We start from the raw sequence: 21,160 nt of genomic DNA, 5'->3' as shown, positions 1-21,160 counted from the left end.
AGTAATAATCAGCACTTTTATCCCAGGCCTGAGTCACGCAGGATTACTGTTCACTGCCAGGTGTGTGTGTCTCTCAGAGAGAAAATGTGTGTGTCTGAGTGAGTGTGCACACTAAAGTGTGGGTGTGTGAGTTGTGGGTGTGTGAGTTGTGGGTGTGTGAGTTGTGGGTGTGTGAGTTGTGGGTGTGTGAGTTGTGGGTGTGTGTGTTGTGGGTGTGAGAGTTGTGTGTGTGTGTGTGTCTGCTAATGCTCTTCAGGCCTGAAACACCTCTGATTCTGCCTGCCCTGTGTATCACACCACTGCTCTTATCACCCAGAGCCAAGCACGACACACCCTGGCCCCTGGAGATGAGCTGCTGAGCTCAGGTTTAGTAGCATCACCTCTGTGGGGGCCCATTCTTACTCTGTTATGCTTTAGTTTCATATCTTGGGTATCGTACATACAGGCTATTGTGGACAATGTTTTTCGCAGTGAACTGCTTGATGACAGTTTCTTTGTCAATCGATTTGTTTGTTTACAATTTGTCGGTACTATTTGTTGGTACAGTCTTCTATGGTTGTGCCCAATTACTCCCTATATACACCCAGTGTACAGAACATTAGGAACACCTGCTCTTTGCATGACAGACTGACCAGGTGAAAGCTATGGTCCCTTATTGATGTCACTTGTTAAATCCACTCCAATCACTGTCGATGAAGGGGAGGAGACAAGTTAAAGACGGATTTTTAAGCTTTGCAACAATTGAGACGTGTGTGTGTGTGTGTGCCATTCAGAGGGTGAATGGGCAAGACAAAATATTTAAGTGCCTTTGAACGGGGTATGGTAGTAGGTGTTACGTGCACAGGTTGTATCAAGAACTGCAACGCTGCTGGGTTTTTCATACTCAACAGTTTCCTTTGTGTATCAAGAATGGTCCACCAACCAAAGGATATTCAGCCAACTTGACACAACTGTGGGAAGCATTTGAGTCAACATGGGTTAGCTTCCCTGTGGAACTCTTTTGACAGCTGGTAGAGTCCATGCCCTGATGAATTGAGGATGTTCTGAGGGCAAAAGAGGGTGCAACTCAATATTAGGAAGTTGTTCCTAATGTTTTGTGCACTACTTTTGACCGGAGCTCTATGGTGCAATTTGGGATGCAGAACAAGCCAACGGCACTTTTGTTATTGAAATATTTGGCCTGATCTGGGATCTGTATAAGTGAGTGTAATGAATACACTTAAGGAAGCTGTGCCCTAGTCAGTGGTGTAAAGTACTTAATTAAAAATACTATAAAGTACTACTTGAATTGTTTTTGGGGATATCTGTACTTTACTATTTATACTTTTACTTCACTACATTCCTAAATAAAATGATGTACTTTTTACTCCATACATTTTCCCTGACACCCAAAAGTACTTGTTACATTTTGAATGCTTAGCAGGACAGGAAAATGGTTTAATTCAAGAGAACATCCCTGGTTATCCCTACTGCATCTGATCTGGCTGACTCACTAAACACAAATGTTTTGTTTGTAAATGATGAGTTGGAGTGTGCCCCCTGGCCATCTGTAAATACATTTTTTTTTTATGTGTGCTGTCTGGTTTGCTTAATATACGGAGTGTAAAATGATTTATACATTTACTTTTATACTTAAGTGTATTTAAAACCAAATACTTTTAGACTTTTACTCAAGTAAGATTTTACTGGGTGACTTTTACTTTTACTTGAGTCATTTTGTATTAAGGTATCTTTTACTCAAGTATGACAATTGGGTGCTTTTTCCATCATGACTCTCAGTAATATTTCATCACTGACCTTGTGAACTTTTGAATATTGATGTCACTTGGTTTCAATATAGACTGTGTGAGTGTGCCTCTTTGTGCAGTGGGTTGGATTACTACTGCTGTGTCAGCAACACATTTACAATTTCTGAGCAAATGGATAAATTCTAGTCTATTATATTCTGTCCATTGAATAATGTGACCCCCCCCCCTCTCTCCCCTCCAGGTTTGGATGAGAGCTCCTCAGTGAGACAGTGAGAGGCACCTCCATACCCTTCCACCGCCATCATGCCACCGCCCTCCGACATCGTCAAGGTGGCCATTGAGTGGCCAGGGGCCTTCCCTAAACTCATGGAGATAGACCAGGTCAGTGCCTGATCAAAAAGAGAGGTCCATTGCCCAATAGACTGCCTGTACTGCTTTCACACATTGTCTCACAACCAGTGGCGTCATTCCTATGTGATGCTAGTCCTGTGACTGACTGATTAGTGCAGACACGAGTCTTGTTCACTGGACCTAGAGCAGCGTTCCCCAACTGGCGGCCGGCCCGCAGGTGGTTTTATTTGGTCCCTCAAGTTTTCTGAGCAAAACAATGACTGTGAGGTTAAAGTGCAGACTGTCAGCTCTAATTTGAGAGTATTTTCATCTATAACCGTGAACCGTTTAGAAATTACAGCACTTTTTCCACAGTCTCCACATTTTAGGGGACCAAAAGTATTAGGACAAATTCACTTATCTGCATTATAGTAGTAAAAATGCAGTATTTGGTCCCATATTCATAACATGCAATGACTACATCAAGCTTGTGACTACAAATTTGTTGGATGCATTTGCATTTTCCTCCCCTCCCTCCCTCCCCTCATCTCTCCTCCCCTCCCTCTATCTCTCCTCCCCTCCCTCCCTCTCTCCTCCCCTCCCTCCCTCTATCTCTCCTCCCCTCCCTCCCTCTATCTCTCCTCCCCTCCCTCCCTCCCTCCCTCTATCTCTCCTCCCCTCCCTCCCTCTATCTCTCCTCCCCTCCCTCTCTCCTCTCCCTCCCCTCCCTCCCTCCCTCCCTCTATCTCTCCTCCCCTCCCTCTATCTCTCCTCCCCTCCCACTATCTCCCTCCCTCCCTCCCTCCCTCCCTCCCTCCCTCCCTCCCTCCCTCCCTCCCTCCCTCCCTCCCTCCCTCCCTCCCTCCCTCCCTCCCTCCCTCCCTCCCTCCCTCCCTCCCTCCATCTCTCCTCCCCTCCCTCTATCTCTCCTCTGCTCCCTCTATCTCTCCTCTGCTCCCTCTATCTCTCCTCTGCTCCCTCTATCTCTCCTCCCCTCCCACTATCTCTCCTCCCCTCCCCCTCCCTCCCTCCCTCCCTCCCTCCCTCCCTCCCTCCCTCCCTCCCTCCCTCCCTCCCTCCCTCCCTCCCTCCCTCCCTCCCTCCCTCCCTCTATCTCTCCTCTGCTCCCTCTATCTCTCCTCTGCTCCCTCTATCTCTCCTCTGCTCCCTCTATCTCTCCTCTGCTCCCTCTATCTCTCCTCCCCTCCCTCTATCTCTCCTCCCCTCTCCCTCCCTCCCTCCCTCCCTCCCTCCCTCCCTCCCTCCCTCCCTCGCTCTATCTCTCCTCCCCTCCCTCTATCTCTCCTCCCCTCCCACTATCTCCCTCCCTCCCTCCCTCCCTCCCTCCCTCCCTCCCTCCCTCCCTCTATCTCTCCTCCCCTCCCTCTATCTCTCCTCCCCTCCCTCTATCTCTCCTCTGCTCCCTCTATCTCTCCTCTGCTCCCTCTATCTCTCCTCTGCTCCCTCTATCTCTCCTCCCCTCCCTCTATCCCTCCCTCCCTCCCTCCCTCCCTCCCTCCCTCCCTCCCTCCCTCCCTCCCTCCCTCTATCTCTCCTCCCCTCCCTCTATCTCTCCTCCCCTCCCTCTATCTCTCCTCCGCTCCCTCTATCTCTCCTCTGCTCCCTCTATCTCTCCTCCCCTCCCTCTATCTATCCTCTGCTCCCTCTATCTCTCCTCTCCTCTCCTCTCCTCCCTCTATCTCTCCCCTCCCTCCCTCCCTCCCTCCCTCCCTCCCTCCCTCCCTCCCTCCCTCCCTCCCTCCCTCCCTCCCTCCCTCCCTCCCTCCCTCCCTCCCTCCCTCCCTCCCTTCACATTTCAGTTGAATACATTCAGTTGTACAACTGACTTGGTATCCCCCTTTCCCTTTCCTCCCCTCCCTTTCTCCTACCCTCTCTCTCTTTTCCTCCCTCTCTCTCTCTTTTCCTCCCTCTCTCTCTCTTCCCTCCCTCGCTCTCCTCTCGTCCCTCACTTTCCTCTCCTCCCTCTCTCTCTCCTCCCTCCCTCTCATCCCTCTATCTCTACTCTCTTCCTCCCTCCTCCTCTCCTCGCTCCATCTCGCCTCTCCTCCCTCTCTCCTCTCCCTCCCTCCTCCCCTCCCCTTCTCTATCTCTCCTCCCTCCCTCTCATCCCTCTCTCCACTCTCCTCCCTTCATCTCTCCATATCTCCTCTCCTCTGTGGCCTCTGTACTTTAGCAGCATATGCCTGCCTGCCTCCATTGGAGACTGAGTCACTCTTACTGTGTTAAACCAGCTCCGCTCAGTGCTCTGGAGCCCATTGAGACTAGCTCTGCATAAATCTAAAGAGCCTCTTCAGAGAGAACTTCTGCGTCACTCCATCATGCATCACCACAGTTTATTTCTCTCTAGAACTCTGCTGCTGTGCCTCCCGGGCCGCTACCCAAACATTTGCTTGTTTAGCGTCAGAGAATTGATCAAAGTACCGAACATGCTAATGAGATAACGCTACTGTAGCTCAGAGGGGCTGGAGCAGCTGGGAGGGAGGAAGCACGGGTAAGCCTCTGACCTGGGGGTAAGGGTAGAGGGGGTTGGGGGAGAAGAGAGCTGGGGCTGGGGTGCCAACGGACATGTCGCCGACTTTTTGCTGCTAAGGTTGCGTGCGTGTGTTTCCATGCATGTTTACACTAAAATGAATGCTTTAGTATGGAACGAATTGCAAAAAGTCGACTGGAACGAATTGCAAAAATCACTGAAGCTGGAGACTCATATTCTCCCTCACTAACTTTAAGCATCAGCTGTCAGAGCAGCTTACAGATCATTGCACCTGTACATAGCCCATCTGTAATTAGCCCACCCAACTACCTCATCCCCATATTGTTATTTATTTTGTTGCTCCTTTGCAGCCCAGTATCTCTACTTGCACAATCATCTTCTGCACATCTATCACTCCAGTGTTTAATTGCTAAATTGTAATTATTTTGCCACTATGGCCTATTTATTGCCTTACCTCCCGAATCTTACCTCATTTGCACACACTGTATATAGACTTTTCTATTGTGTTATTGACTATATGTTTGTTTATTCTATGTGTAACTCTGTTGTTGTTTGTGCCGCACTGCTTTGCTTTATCTTGGCCAGGTCGCAGTTGTAAATGAGAACTTGTTCTCAACTGGCCTACCTGGTTAAATAAAGGTGAAATAAATAAATAAAATACCGGCTGTCACTAAACACACAACTCCTCCAAACACACCCCCTCCCTTTGTCCCTTCTGTCTGGAGAGGGACTTCATAGTTATACACGATAACATTTAAATATTTTATGGAACTATAATGATGTGCAGATGGTTGTTGATTCAACAGCAGAACATCTGGGGTGCATCCCAAATGGCACCCTGGTCAAAAGTAGTGCACTATGTAGGGAATAGGGAGCCATTTGGGACGTAGACCTGTTTTGACATAAGGTTTGGACCATGCTGTACAGCTCCTCGACCACTGACCACTGTACCACTCCGCCCTGCATGATGTTATAAATGTAGACGGGTCCCAGATCTGTTTGTGCTATCTTGCCAACTGGCGTGACAATGACCATATGTGTTGGCAAGATGGCACAAAAAGATCTGGGAATGCTCTGTGGTTCTATTTAAATTCATCTCATATAATATAAAGTCATTGTTCCCCCACTTCCATTGAAGTAGCTGTACTTAAAGGATTTTGTGTTTTCTAATGAGGATGAACTATACTTTCTCATTTCTCATTCTTCTTTTCTCAGAAAAAGCCCCTCTCAGCCATTATCAAAGAAGTGTGCGAAGGGTAAGGAAATCTTTCTCTCTGTCTCTGATAACCTTGAAGAAATGCTGTGTATTTGTGTTTATGTAATGTATTTAAATAAATATAAATCCTACTGAGTGTTTTTATCTGCCATTGAGAGATGCAGTGTTCTTCCAATTCAAAGCTCAAATGCGTTTTAATGTTCTACATTTTCTTCTTCAGATGGTCTTTGGGGAACCACGAAAACTTTGCTCTGCAAAATGCTGATTCCACTAATTTCTACATCACAGAAAAGGTTGGCTTCAACTTTCTTGTTAGCTTTGTCATATTGGACTAAACAATAATAATCCACCTTAGCATTTAATGTCATAAATCACACCTCTAAGTTGTCCCTCTCCTGTCTTCGCAGAATCGCAATGACATAAAGAATGGTTCTATACTGCGACTGACGACATCTCCTGTAAGTTTGAGTTATGTATTTTTTTTATTTTTTTTTATTTTACCGTTATTTTACCAGGTAAGTTGACTGAGAACACGTTCTCATTTGCAGCAACGACCTGGGGAATAGTTACAGGGGAGAGGAGGGGGATGAAAGAGCCAATTGTAAACTGGGGATTATTAGGTGACCGTGATGGTTGAGGGCCAGATTGGGAATTTAGCCAGGACACCGGGGTTAACACCCCTACTCTTACAATAAGTGCCATGGGATCTTTAATGACCTCAGAGAGTCAGGACACCCGTTTAACGTCCCATCCGAAAGACGGCACCCTACACAGAGCAGTGTCCCCAATCACTGCCCTGGGGCATTGGGATCTTTGTTTAGACCAGAGGAAAGAGTGCCTCCTACTGGCCCTCCAACACCACTTCCAGCAGCACCTGGTCTCCCATCCAGGGACTGACCAGGACCAACCCTGCTTAGCTTCAGAAGCAAGCCAGCAGTGGTATGCAGGGTGGTATTCATTAAGTTTGTCCTAAAACATACTGAAAGAGGAAGGGAGTCTTTCTTCATGGATCTGCAATAGTTTCATGTTAAAAAGCTACATCTCCTTTTGATATTTTTACCTTTTTCTCCATTTTAAAAGTGAAGTTGAACATCACATTCCTTAGTAAAGTTAACTGAAACCTTTCAGAGTATAGGAGAATGTCAGGGTTAAGTGGAAAGACACAGTTTAGGGTTAAGTTGAGTGAAGTACTACTTATTCAACTCACACAACCATTAGGCCATCATTCCTTCCTGTTTGTAACATGATGATTGTGTTAGAAACGGAGTATTGTGACAGTGTCTGCCATCCCTATCATGACATCTCAGTCTCTCCTGTCCACTTCTCCTCCTGCCTTCTTCGTTCCTCTAATCCCCCGGATAGATAGAGAGGCTGAGAGGTTATTCTTCCAAAGCCTGGAATAGTGTCTGCTGTTGAGGTGAAATTCACTCCAGACACGCCCATGCAGAGGGTTAGATAGATATCACTTTTTTTCACCTTCTCTGCATACTTGTTGTGGCCTGGCTTATCCCTTGAAGCCAATAACAGTCCGCGCTGAAGACATGGCTGCAAAAAGGGAAGCCCTGACTTAGTTTACACATGTTGTACTATCAGCTCCATCCATAATGGAAGAAATGACACTAGTCTTTACCAGCACTTCAAGCAAGTTAAGTCAACAACTCTGCCGGTTCTGTGTACTGTGTATGTTGACTGCATAACTCTCTCCCTCTTCCCCCTTGCCAGGCCTACACTGTACACTGTTCTCTCTCCTTTTAACTCCAGTCCCAGACGACTGCTCGACATGCGTATATGTTCAGTGTTTAACCCTGTCTCTGCCCTCTCCCCGGCTGTCTCCCCCTCCTCTCCAGTCTCAGATGGCGGGCCAGCTCCACGAGAGGATCCAGTCATCTAGTATGGATGCCAAGCTAGAGGCCCTGAAGGACCTGGCCAACTCTTCCAGAGACGTCACCTTCGCCCAGGAGTTCATCAACCTGGACGGCATCTCACTGCTCACACAGATGGTGGAGAGCGGCACAGAGTATGTACTCTTTCTTTTCTCTCCTCCCTTCTTCTCTCCTCCTTTCTCCACCTCAGACTTCTCACCTCTGATCAACTCTTACTTCTACCCTCTAATCAACTCTTACTTCTACCCTCTGATCAACTCGTACTTCTCTTCTCTGATCAACTCGTACTTCTCTTCTCTGATCAACTCGTACTTCTCTTCTCTGATCAACTCTTACTTCTCTCCTCTGATCAACTCTTACTTCTCTCCTCTGATCAACTCTTACTTCTCTCCTCTGATCAACTCTTACTTCTCTCCTCTGATCAACTCTTACTTCTCTCCTCTGATCAACTCTTACTTCTCTCCTCTGATCAACTGTTACTTCTCTACTCTGATCAACTGTTACTTCTCTCCTCTGATCAACTCTTACTTCTCCCCTCTGATCAACTCTTACTTCTCCCCTCTGATCAACTCTTACTCTAGTATACTCTCCTGTAAATTACAGTTAGCTGACTTGCCCCCAGTAAAAGCCACCGAGTCACATATTCTCATCTCCTCATCTCCTATCTGCCAACGGCTCTGAGGTTCTCTGTGGAGGATTTAGTACCACAGGGTGACGGGGTCTGTACCAGGGTCAGTCCCAGTGTGCTACACAGTACTACAGACAACCCTAGGTGTGTTCAGTCAGCAGGTCTCAGATCAGGTTTTGGGGAACTGAAGCCATTGCAGGTGCACTGTCTATCCTGAGAGGGTAGGGCCAAAAACTGACCCTAGTGCAGCACCTGAATTCAGAGTATCCTCATCGGAAAATATTTGACCACAATGACTAACTGATAAAGAATCTTGTGTACACGTGTCGTGTGATACTGATGCTGTCAAAGTGCCAACCTTGCTTTCTCTGACAGCTGCACACAGCTTTAGACAAGGCGCTTGGACTGATGAACAGCTGCAATGTTTCTCTGAGCTTTACACTTTCTGACACTCTGGCTTACAACAACCAACAGATCCGGTCCTGACCCAGCAGTGTTCTCTTTTTTTGTCAACAATTGTTTCATTAAGTCATTTTATAACTACAGTCAATGAGAATCACAACACATTTTTTGTTTTTTACAATTATACCCTCCCACACCCCATTTCACCTCATCACGACCAAACCCCTGGCGGCCCCACCCCATCCCCAAGCAGTGTTCTCTTAATAAAGCATGGTCTGTCTCGCTGGGCTTTGGGCCTGGTAAGTTGGCTATGTCTCAAATGGCAAACTATTCCTCAGTGCTCTACTACGGCTCAGGGCAAAGTAGTGCACTATGAAGGGACTAGGGTGCCATTCGGGAAGTAGGCGCTGTCTCAGCTGAAGGTTACGTCGAGGGCAGGTAGTGGCGTTTTGCTGAGGTGGAGTTTCTCAGCCGTGATGTTGACTGGAACCCCATGGGAGGAGCGAGGGAGAGAGAGGGTTGAGAGAGAGATGGTTGGTTGAGCGGGAGAGAGAGAGAGGGTAGAGAGAGAGAGGGAGAGAGAGAGAGGGAGAGAGAGAGAGGGAGAGAGAGAGAGAGAGAGAGAGAGAGAGAGAGAGAGAGAGAGAGAGAGAGAGAGAGAGAGAGAGAGAGAGAGAGAGAGAGAGAGAGAGAGAGAGAGAGAGAGAGAGAGAGAGAGAGAGAGAGAGAGAGAGAGAGAGAGAGAGAGAGAGAGAGAGAGAGAGAGAGAGAGAGAGAGAGCCAGCCAGCCAGCCAGCCAGCCAGCCAGCCAGCCAGCCAGCCAGCCAGCCAGCCAGCCATGCTGTGTGAGCGAAGAGTGATTACAGAGTCAAAACGCACATATTTGCATGTGCACACATACACACACACCGTCTGTTTCTCACACACTTACACCCTCCATTCAATGACACACAGTCAGACGTCTCCAGTCACCCAGATCTGTTTCCACTCTACTGTACTGAACGGCCCTGAATCCAAACGAATGCTTGTCATTCCCAGGAGCCTCTCATGGATGGCTAGCCTGAGGGCTCTGGACACATCATTTACAGGGCCTCAGCGGTCTGAAACACACACACACACACACTGTTCTGCTACATGCCATCCTCATTATGCCGCCCCAGCCCAAAGAGACTTCCTAATTAGCTGCTCGCATGCAAAGGGCTGCACCATGCAAGGTCATCCCTGATAGACCACGAAGAGTCTCTCTGCCACTTGAAATTACTGTTAGTGTATCTGTCCTCTACAATGGGAACTAGTACCTTCCATTCTGTTAGTGTATCTGTCCTCTACAATGGGAACTAGTACCTTCCATTCTGTTAGTGTATCTGTCCTCTACAATGGGAACTAGTACCTTCCATTCTGTTAGTGTATCTGTCCTCTACAATGGGAACTAGTACCTTCCATTCTGTTAGTGTATCTGTCCTCTACAATGGGAACTAGTACCTTCCATTCTGTTAGTGTATCTGTCCTCTACAATGGGAACTAGTACCTTCCATTCTGTTAGTGTATCTGTCCTCTACAATGGGAACTAGTACCTTCCATTCTGTTAGTGTATCTGTCCTCTACAATGGGAACTAGTAGAGTATCCTCCATTCTTGTACAGGGAGGTGAAGGCCCACCCTAGTTACATTCAGTATGTGTGTCCCAAGTGATCTGTATTTACATGTTATAAATGCATATTCATTCCCTATGAATAATTTCCCCTCCCCCTCTGTCCTCCTATAAGCAGTGCTGCCCACTTAATTCCCCCACGGTGCATACTGCCACCTCAGGCCTATTCCTTTAAATATGTTTTTATGTAGATTACTCATGCGTCAACAGTTGTTATCCCCAGAGTTTGAAAGTGCAGGCGTGTGTGTGTGTTTATAACTCTACAATCCCCATTGACATTCCTGACAAACAACTAGCGTAATATGATCATTCACAGGCTTAGGGAAAAGAGACACCAGGGAGCAGTACTTTCTAATATCCCAGTCTGGGGCATGACTCATGCTGTTTTAATGTGGGCTGCTGTATCAGTCAATTAAAGGAGTTTTGCGCCCCCTATTGGTCTAGTAGCATAACATACAGGTTCCAGAACTGCTGAGAATGTACAGTGCTGTAACGTCAACTGCCAAACCTTTTGGATCCCTGGGGAATTATGTTAATTTTGTGACAGACTTACTGTTCTGTTACAAAACAAGATGATTTTGAGATCTAGCTGGAGATTTACTGAGTCCGCATGATCCAAGTTTGTCTCAAAATAGATTTCCGTCTTGTTAAATCTTGTTGTTAAATGAAATGTTGGCCATTATTGTCTCTGTCATCCCCTCAAGCAAAGCATGTAGTGTAACTCTGTCTGTCTGGCTGGGTTCCAGCTGCTTCCCAAACAGTACTTCTGCTTTCCATGCTTTGTGTTCAGTCTGTCATCAATTGGCCCCTAACCAATTGTGATTTGATCTGATTGTGTTTATTTGGTCAAATATCCTCTTCCACTTCTGTCATCTTCGTACCTTTCCCTTTCCCCTGTGTTAATCAGAGCACCTAGTCATCCCTGGTGTCTATGTTATTCTGTTTGACCAAGTGGTTTGTGTTGTCCCCTGTATTGTATCACGTTGCTGTAGCAGGTCAGCCTTGTGTTGTGATCTACATTTAACTTGTCACTGTGGAGCTCTGTTCAAGTCCTGTCCATGTTCATCCTGTCCTTTTGTTAGCCTCTGATCCAGGCTCTGATCCAGGCTCTGATCCAGCCTCTGATCCAGCCTCTGGTCCAGGCTCTGATCCAGGCTCTGTCTGTCCTCTGTATGTATGGAGCATCTCAGTGTGACTGCTGATATACAGTACCAGTCAAAAGAAGGAAATTTAGAAGGAAAGAAGTTCCACAAATTAACTTTTAACAAGGCACACATGTTAATTGAAATGCATTCCAGGTGACTACCTCATGAAGCTGGTTGAGAGAATGCCAAGCGTGTGCAAAGCTGTCATCAAGGAAAAGGGTGGCTACTTTGAAGAATCTCAGATATAAAATATATTTAGATTTGTTTAATACTTTTTCGGTTACTACATGATTCCATGTGTGTTATTTCATAGTTTTGATGTCTTCACTATTATTCTACAATGTAGAAAATAGTACAAATTAAGAAAAACCCTTGAATGAGTAGGTGTGTCCAAACCTTTGACTGCTACTGTAGGATCAGGTCTTATTTGTCCGTGTGACCTTATTCATTGTGATCTAAAAGTCTAAACTGATCAGAAATCAGCCCTCCTACTCTGAGATGCTTGATACACCCCCTGGATCTGATCTTATCATTAAAAAAAGCTACAGTGACAGATCACACCCACCTGGGTAATGTGTTCTATTGTCTAACTCACACACACACACACACACACACACACACACACACACACACACACACACACACACACACACACACACACACACACACACACACACACACACACACACACACACACCTGGGTAATGTGTTCTATTGTCTAACTCACACACACACACACACACACCTGGGTAATGTGTTCTATTGTCTAACTCACACACACACACACACACACCTGGGCAATGTGTTCTATTGTCTAACTCACACACACACACTCACACACACATACACACCTGGGCAATGTGTTCTATTGTCTAACACTCACACACATACACACCTGGGCAATGTGTTCTATTGTCTAACACACACACACTCACACACATACACACCTGGGCAATGTGTTCTATTGTCTAACACACACACACTCACACACATACACACCTGGGCAATGTGTTCTATTGTCTAACTCACACACACACACACATACACACCTGGGCAATGTGTTCTATTGTCTAACTCACACACACACACTCACACACATACACACCTGGGCAATGTGTTCTATTGTCTAACTCACACACACACACTCACACACATACACACCTGGGCAATGTGTTCTATTGTCGAACTGTAACCTCTCTCCACTATGACTTGAGCTCCTTCTTCCGTGGTCATTGTGTTCTCTCCTGACACCAAAGTTTCTTAAATCTTTGCAGACGCTATCAGAAACTACAGAAGATAATGAAGCCATGGTAAGCCCTCCCTTTCCCTTCCCCTCCCCAGTCAGATACCCTGGCTGGCTTTGTACTCTTCCCTCTAATCTACCCGGGAACTGAGTCTGCATGATTCAAACTCAGGCCCTGGTGCTTCTATTAAACTAATGGGAAACAACATGGCTGCCGTCGCCATCGCTGGCTTTCATCTTCAAATCAAACTTGTTTATTTTGTTTATCTCTGGCTATGTTCCAAATGGCACCTTGTTCCCGATATACTGCACTACTTTTAGTGAATAGTGTGCCATTTGGAACGCATATTCTGTGTTCCATGTAACTGAAACATCTTTCTTCTCTTATTGTGGTTTTGGGCAATTTGAGGTTCAAAGGGAACTAAAGCTACAGTCTCTTGTTTCACGTGGGATGTTGTTTTTTAAGAGCACCATGACAACGATCCATAAAGAAACCCACAGTCCAAATTCAGAGATTCTTCTTCTTGGATTCTTGGTGCTCCTCCTAAACTTATAACAATGGTGTTCAGGGGTGTATTCACTAGTAACCAAACAGAAACTAAACGGACTGAAACATGGAGGTACCTACCTGAACTTGTCCGATTTAAAAACACTAGTTTTAATTGCACAACGTTTTTTGGAGGGGCTACGTTTTGCACTAATTAATACACCCCCAGATGTTGGGAACTTTTAATGTTGGGTGGTGGTGGGTGGTCATTGATGTCTCACGGCCGTCCTTTACATGAATATTCTGGAGTTCACTGTCCTCAACGCCATACATACTCACCCTGTAGAGACATCATTCTGTTAGGCAACACTCTGAAGTCTTGTCAGCATGTCATTCTGGCATCTTTAACTTCTTTAGAGTGAACAGGTCTATAGTGTTCGAGAATTGTCATTTTAGTAGAATCATGTCATTATATTAACATGATAATTTCACACATCACGTAACTGCCCACTGTCATGTGAAAATGCTTACTCACCCCAGTCTAACTGTGGACTGGGTACTACTAATGTAACTGCCCACTGTCATGTGAAAATGCTTACTCACCCCAGTCTAACTGTGGACTGGCTACTACTAATGAGTTATTACTAATGGGTGTGTCTGAGATGTGGGCCATGATCTTGCCTGTTCTGTTATTAACCCAATGTGTTAATTCGTTTTCCCTCTGTTGCCAAGCCTGTGAGGCGCCTGGTCCTGCCAGTGTCTTATTAACCAAATATTTATGTTAGAATGGGTTTACATATTTCAGTAGATTTTTTTATGCCTAAGTAAAACACAATGTAATTGTATGTGTTGATTAAATGTGTTTGTACATGTGACATGTTTAGTTTTCTTTACATTTTGTAGATTACTTTCAAGTCATGCGTTGGAGACTATTGGCCAACTTTATTAAATTACGAAGCACTAATAAAATCGGACTGCAGGGAGCAGTATTTACAATATTTCCCACATCATATCAAGAGGCATAGGTCACTGAGTTATATTTCAGGTTTATGACATGACTGTAACACAGTTACGTAATTCAGAAAATGTAAAAAAAATATGCATTTATTTGACATAGTCTTCCTGTCATTTGTATATTTCTGTGAGATTTATATAGGCGAATCATATTCCTGTGAACTTCTATCGGAGGGATTGAACATAATAGATTTGAAACACGTTGTATTCAGATTATTGGATAATTATCTTCCAGGAAGTAGCCTCGCTCGGCCCTATGGTGATGTTGACTCGTCTCTACTAACGTCAATGTAATTGCATGAGAATGATTAATGAATGAGTGCTCTGTGGCTCTGCTGCCTTGTGCTTTCTGGCTCTTACTGGCTCTCTGGCGCCTCCTGTTGTTCCTGAAGGACTGAGTCATCTGTCTGCCCCATCAGGGACCGCAGTCCCGCTCCTCACCTTTCTGTGCCTTCAGCATACCTGGCTGTGGCTTCTCTCTCCTTTCCCCTCCTCTCGCCTCTCCCTGAGACCATGGCTTTTGGCTGCTTTGCGCCATGCCGCTGTACGTGTGTGTCGGTGTCAGTGGAAGAGATGTTTCTATTGGCTGTTGTTGTTGTGTTCCAGTTTTGGCGACTTATTGTCGTTCACGCTGACAGCGTTCGTGGAGCTCATGGACCACGGCATCGTCTCCTGGGATACCTTCTCTGTTGCCTTCATCAAGAAGGTGCCCGTCTGCTCACAGACTGTTTATAACATTGTAAACTGGTTTAACAGTTTTTTTTTTAACATGTCCATGAAAACTGTCCATCTAATAGATGGTTTAGACATTGCGGCTACAAGGAGGATGTTGTATTGTGTTTGTAAACGTTCTATAAATATATAAGAGTTAGAGCTCCCATAACCTCTGCATAATAATACCAATGGTTTTATTCAGGATGTCTGTCTTGAATTCAGTTAAACCACCCCTCCTATCTGTCGCAGATTGCAGGTTACGTGAACAAGTCAGCCATGGACATGGCTGTGCTGCAGCGGTCTCTGGCCATCCTGGAGTCCATGGTGCTCAACAGTCAGGACCTCTACCAGAAGGTGGCGCAAGAGATCACAATCGGACAGCTTATACCCCATCTGCAGGGGTGAGCGAGGGCCGCACAGTCATCTATGTTATATACCACAGATATACGTTGTCCCTAACTGCAGATCTAGGATCAGATTACCGTAAAACACTAACCGAGAGCAAGATTTTACTAAATACATTTGTGGCCTTATCAAGTGTCTCAGAGTAGGAGTGCTGAACTAGTATCAGGTCCCCACATGTCCATATAACCTTTTACCTTATGATTTAAAAGGCAAGACTGATCCTAGATCAGCACTCCTACTCTTAGACGCTTGATACAAACGGCCCTTGGTCCTAGATTTAACAGAAAGAGAAAGACCAGGGAAGTAAAGTAACCCATTTGAGAAACATGGCAGATAAATACAATGGATGCGTGCCAAGTGGCACCCTATTCCCTATATAGTGGCCTACTTTTGACCAGGGCCTATGGAACACTGGTCAAAAGTAGTGCACTATGTAGGGAATAGGGTGCCATTTGGGAAGCATCCAACAGTATCCCTGCACCTGTAGTGTGTGATTGGTTCTGAACAGCATGGTTCTGTGTTATCCATCTAATGACAGGACTGATCAGGACATTCAGACATACACCATCGCTGTGATTAACGCCTTGTTCCTCAAGGCCCCAGAAGACAAGAGACAGGTAGGTGACACACACTCAGATAGATAGAAATATCTATATCTATCTATCTCTATATCTATACGTACAGTATATCTATACATACATACATACATACATACATACATACATACATACATACATACATACATGCATACATACAGTAGCAGTCAAACGTTTGGACACACCTAGTCATTCAAGGATTTTTCTTTTAGTTTGACTATTTTCCACATTGTAGAATAATAGTGAAGATGGAGGTCCTCTGTATGTGGAGGTCCTCTGCATGTGGATGACCTCTGCATGTGTGGATGACCTCTGCATGTGGAGGTCATCCACACATGCATGACCTCTGGATGACCTCTGCATGTGTGGTTTCCACCGTGAAGCATGGAGGAGGGTTAAGGTTAGAATTGGTGTTGGGGTTAGAATTAGGTTTAGGATTCCAGTTAGAAGTTAAGGTTAGGGAAAATAATATTTTGAATGGGACTGAATTGTGTGTCCCCACAAGGTTAGTTGTACAAGACTGTGGGTGTATGTACATTATAGTCTTATGTTTGTGTTTGCATGTTTTTGTTCATTCTAGTGTCACGTGTGGTGTGTCCCTGTCTGTTCGTATCCTTGTGTGCCTCTGTCATCCTTGCCTTAAACGGTGCAGTAATACGTCTCCGTATGGGGCGATCACTGTCCCCCTATACTTCTCTCCTGAATATCGATGAGCATCATAACACTGCCTAGCCAAGCAGGACCCCTGCCCTCTCTACCTGAGTCCCAAATGGCACCCTATTCCCTATGTAGTACACTACTTTTGACCAAAGCCCTATGGGCCCTGGTAGAAAGTTGTGTGCTATGAAGGGACTAGGATCACACACTCTCTCATCTCTCTCAGCTCTGATGACATCACCCACCGTTCTGCTCCGTGGGCTTGCCTATTACACACTGGGCTCTGAGCCAATCAGACAAAGCCTAGCTGTCATCAGAAATGGGTCCACCCAATAGAGTGGAACGGTGTTAAAGATGCCTGATACACACTCATCTCCCTTCCTTTGCAGCGCATTAGGTGGAAGATAAAAAATTATCCATGCTCACTTTAGTTTAACATTTTATCATTTAATATTTTTCCACAAAAAAGTGTTGACATGTATTGAGCAATGGTGCGCCTTTGTTGCAGCTATAGACTACTGAAGGAAGTGGTAACTCTAACAACTAATGAATATGCATTTGTAAGTGATTCATACACTAATAAATACTATTTCATTTTGGTTAACATTTAGAAACATGTATCAGCATTGTAAGTCTTACAAGGTATTATCATTTATACCATTTCCAAACATTTACAATCATTTCTAAACATTTGTAAGCATTTATAAAGGGTTATTCATCAAATCGATCATAAAGTGTTACTAAGGAAGTAGACGTTGAGGTGTATTGTTGCAGGTGTAAACCACTCCAGCAGTATACCTTTTTAGACTAAGTGTCAAACTCATTCCACGGAGGGCCGCTTGTGTCTGCGGGATTTCGCTCCTCCTTTGTTCTTGATTAAATAATGGTCTCTAATTAGTAAGGAACTCCCCTCACCTGGTTGTCTTAATTGAAAGGAAAAAACTAAATTGCACTCACTCTGAATGGAATGAGTTTGACCCTGTTTTAGACTGACTACTACATACATGACCTGTCTGTGTTGTAAGCTATAGAGGAAGGTCAGCATATGCTAGACTAGAGCATCATTTCACGAGCAGGGTGAGAGACTTAAACAGCAGTTGGCCACAAGTTAATGGGAACAAAAAGGTTTGGCTTAGTGTTTTTAAGTGTCTAAGTCTCTTAATATTGCTGACAGTCTGCCTTGTTACAAGAGTTGCTGCCTGCACCACTAACTGAAATATACCTTCTTGCCTCTTTTCTGTCTTGAATCACCCTCTTCTTTTTTGCCTCTGACTCTTCTTTCCTCACTGCACTCGTAATGGTAGTTTGATGAGAGCAGTGTGAACATCCTTGATTGTCCTCTGACAGTAAGTGTACTTTGATTAGCGACCTTCTGTAGCCTCTCTAGCAGATTAAGTGTGTCATTAAAAAGGCCCGGCCTTACATCAACCACCACCTGGCTGTGAAGTCTAGCTCATCCAGCGTAGACTCAGAGACACTTTATAGTCTCGAGAAGTTCATGGTGTCTCAGCGAATAACATTGATATTTTGGGCACATAATCCACTTTTATTCTGATATAGAGCTTCCTGAAAGAACAATTTGTTTGCTGTGTAAGGGTATGTACATCATAATGTAACTGTGTGCTCACTTTCTCCCTCTCTCTCTCCCTCTCTCACATTCTCTCTTCCTTTCTGTCATTCTCTCTCTTTTTACTTATCCTGTTCTCTCTCCTCTCTCTCCCTTTCTTTCTTGCTCTTCTTTTCTCTTTTTCTCTTCCTTTCTCTCTCTTTCCCCCTTTTTTTCCTCCCTCTCTGTCCGTTTCTCTGTCTGTCTCTGTCTGTGTAGGAGATGGCCCACATTCTAGCCCAGAAGCAGCTGCGTTCCATCATACTAAGTGTAAGTGTTTCCAGTAATCCCCTCCATCTGTACCTCTCCTCTGCATCACTTGTTTCTCACTCTGTCTCTCTCTCTTGTCTCTCTGTTGCTCCTACTCGTTCTCCCTTTTCTCGCCCCATCTCTCTCCCTCTTTCTCTCTTCACTCTCTATATCCCTGTTTATTTACTTTCGTCTTTCTTCTTCTCCCTCTCCTCTAGAACGTGATCCGGAGCCCTAAGCCAATCAATGATGAGATGGCCCACCAGCTGTACGTGCTGCAGGTTCTGACCTTCAACCTCTTAGAGGACCGCATGATGACCAAGATGGACCCTCAGGACCAGGTACAGTAGGCCTCTCAACTCGATGTCCCTCGAGAGCTGTTGGCCACATAGGCCTTATCAAATAGTATTTACCAGTGAAATATCCACAAATGAATACATTTTTTTGTTCCAAGCACCCTTTTATAGGTTTTCCCAAGAGTATAAGAGTTTAGCACGTTCACTCTCTACCTGAGAATTATCAGTGAAATGTGGAAGTACTATGTAAGGATAGTTACCTTGGAATAATGCCTATGTCATGTAATGATTTGCCAATTTTGATGTATATCGAACATTAGGAACACCTTCCTCATATTGAGAACAGCCTCAATGCGTCGGGGCATGGACTCTACAAGGTGTCGAAAGTGTTCCACAGGGATGCTGGCCCATGTTGACTCCAATACTTCCCACAGTTGTCTCAAGTTGACAGGATGTTCTTTGGGTGGTGGACCATTCTTAATACACATGGGAAATTGTTGAGTGTGAAAAACCCAGCAGCGTTGCAATTCTTGACACAAACCGGTGCGTCTGGCACCTACTACCATACCCTGTTCAAAGGCACTTAAGTATTTTGTCTTGCTCATTCACCCTCTGAATGGCACACATACACAATCCATGTCCCAATTGTCTCCAGGCTAAAAATCCTTCTTTAACCTGTCTCTTCCCCTTCCTCTACATTGATTTGAAGTGGATTTAACAAGTGACATCAATAAGGGATCATAGATTTCACCTGGTCAGTCTGTCATGGAAAGAGTTGTTAATGTTTTGTATACTCAGTGTATGTCTTAATGTTTTTGTCCTCTTCTATCTGCCTAGGCCCAAAGAGACATCATCTTTGAGCTGCGCAGGATTGCGTTCGACGTGGAATGTGAGCCGAACAACAGTGGCAGCATCGAGAAGAGGAAGTCCATGTACACCCGTGACTACAAGAAACTAGGTTTCATTGTAAGTTATACACACACGCACGCACACACACAACCGCGACTGGGCTTCAAGAAACTAGGGTTCATCTTGTCATGTCATTCTCAACGGTCGTAACCTTCTTGGATCTGCAGAAACCCCAGCCTTGCTCATTATTCAGTGCTACACAACTTGGTTTAATCATTTATTTACTAGTTTAACTAAATAATAACACAGAATACGCACACACACTTACATGAGACAAAGGTCCCTAGTGGACTGACAAAATATGGTGGCTTATACACAACGAATGAAGAGGGGCAGGGAGGAGAGAGAGATACATTCTAGGACTGTCCTCACATTAATCATATACCTTGTACATGAACAGTCACCCGTTTGGAATAAGAAATCATGAATGTATTTACGTGTCGATTGCCGCTCACCGTTTCTCTGTCGGAGCTAGCCCTCCTGAAGAATGTTGGTTTGGCCTTTCAGTGGCACGTTTGTAAGGCTTTTGGTGTTCAAAAGGGGGTATCCCCCCCCCCCCTTTTCGATCTTCTTACATCTCTTGATGATGCTCATAGGATGATGTTTAGCCAGCCGTGTCGACGGTTTCCCTCTGGGATGAGACTAGGAGCATACAGTGATTTGAGACTCGTAGCAGGATGGGCTGGTTTGCAGTGTAGTATGTTCGCTTTTCTCGATATCTGGCAGCTAATCAGCCGTACCAGTGATTTGTCTAGGAAGTGAGCTTCTAGCCTATACCTCGTGTTGATTATTCAGGATTCAGACCACTTTACATGCAAAGCAGCAACCAGGCAATGTTCTGGTCTGATATGGTCATTCTTAGCCAGTCCTTTTAAGCATTCTGGTCGAAAACGGCGGTTCCATCACACTGACACACTCTTCTGACCTCACTCGGGGCGTGGCTAGTTACTGTGCAAAGTATTCTCAAAAACAAGTATCTTATTAGAAAACTAAAATAAAATTTTTATCTTCACAACATATTGAATGAAAGCTTGACAGATACAGGGAGTATCCTTTCCAAGTTACACTATTTGGTCCATACAGTTTTTAATAACAAACAATATGACATTCGTTTTCTACATCTGACCATTCCCCACGTTCTTCTGTTAAAAATATTGTTCCAATATTCACTTTTTGGACGTTTAGAGTTTTGGGCGGGCAAAAGTCTCTAGACAAAGGCATTCATTTGGTTGATACTAAAGGGTAGAGAGAGAGTTCTCTCCTTCTTAAATTAACGACCGGGTGTGCAGGTGTCAAAACCCCCACAGTTCACTCCTCCACCCCTTTGCGGGTGGGAGAGGGTCTGGTTATTGTTAGCCATTGCCAAGCTTATCTGACCCATTGTGATCCTCACAGGACAGTCATGACACTCTGCATCCCCAAAACTTAAGCTGTTGGACTAACTAGATTAGTTTTGGTCACGGTACAGCA

General features: G+C 45.0%; 1 protein-coding gene across 9 annotated transcripts in view; it reads left to right on the top strand.

The window, feature by feature from the left end:
- Positions 1-21,160, top strand: part of LOC139555205 (engulfment and cell motility protein 1-like) — a 177,275-nt gene that overhangs the window by 49,820 nt on the left and 106,295 nt on the right. For 4 of the 9 annotated variants that reach the window (XM_071368805.1, XM_071368807.1, XM_071368806.1 and 1 more), the window contains exons 2-14: positions 1,990-2,129; positions 5,806-5,846; positions 6,027-6,099; positions 6,214-6,264; positions 7,654-7,823; positions 12,789-12,824; positions 14,865-14,964; positions 15,222-15,373; positions 15,916-15,994; positions 17,935-17,976; positions 18,456-18,506; positions 18,704-18,826; positions 19,619-19,747. In XM_071368805.1, the coding sequence (XP_071224906.1) occupies positions 2,052-2,129; positions 5,806-5,846; positions 6,027-6,099; positions 6,214-6,264; positions 7,654-7,823; positions 12,789-12,824; positions 14,865-14,964; positions 15,222-15,373; positions 15,916-15,994; positions 17,935-17,976; positions 18,456-18,506; positions 18,704-18,826; positions 19,619-19,747 (1,125 nt within the window). In that variant the 5' untranslated portion in view covers positions 1,990-2,051. Of the gene's footprint in view, positions 1-1,989; positions 2,130-5,805; positions 5,847-6,026; positions 6,100-6,213; positions 6,265-7,653; positions 7,824-12,788; positions 12,825-14,864; positions 14,965-15,221; positions 15,374-15,915; positions 15,995-17,585; positions 17,756-17,934; positions 17,977-18,455; positions 18,507-18,703; positions 18,827-19,618; positions 19,748-21,160 lie in introns of those variants that run through there. The other 5 variants (XM_071368810.1, XM_071368809.1, XM_071368808.1 and 2 more) reach the window with 4 other exon arrangements.

Source organism: Salvelinus alpinus, chromosome 26 (assembly GCF_045679555.1).
Source record: "Salvelinus alpinus chromosome 26, SLU_Salpinus.1, whole genome shotgun sequence".
Lineage (NCBI taxonomy): Eukaryota > Metazoa > Chordata > Actinopteri > Salmoniformes > Salmonidae > Salvelinus > Salvelinus alpinus.
Note: the sequence above shows the minus strand (reverse complement) of the source record. Positions and strands in the feature narration are given on the sequence as shown.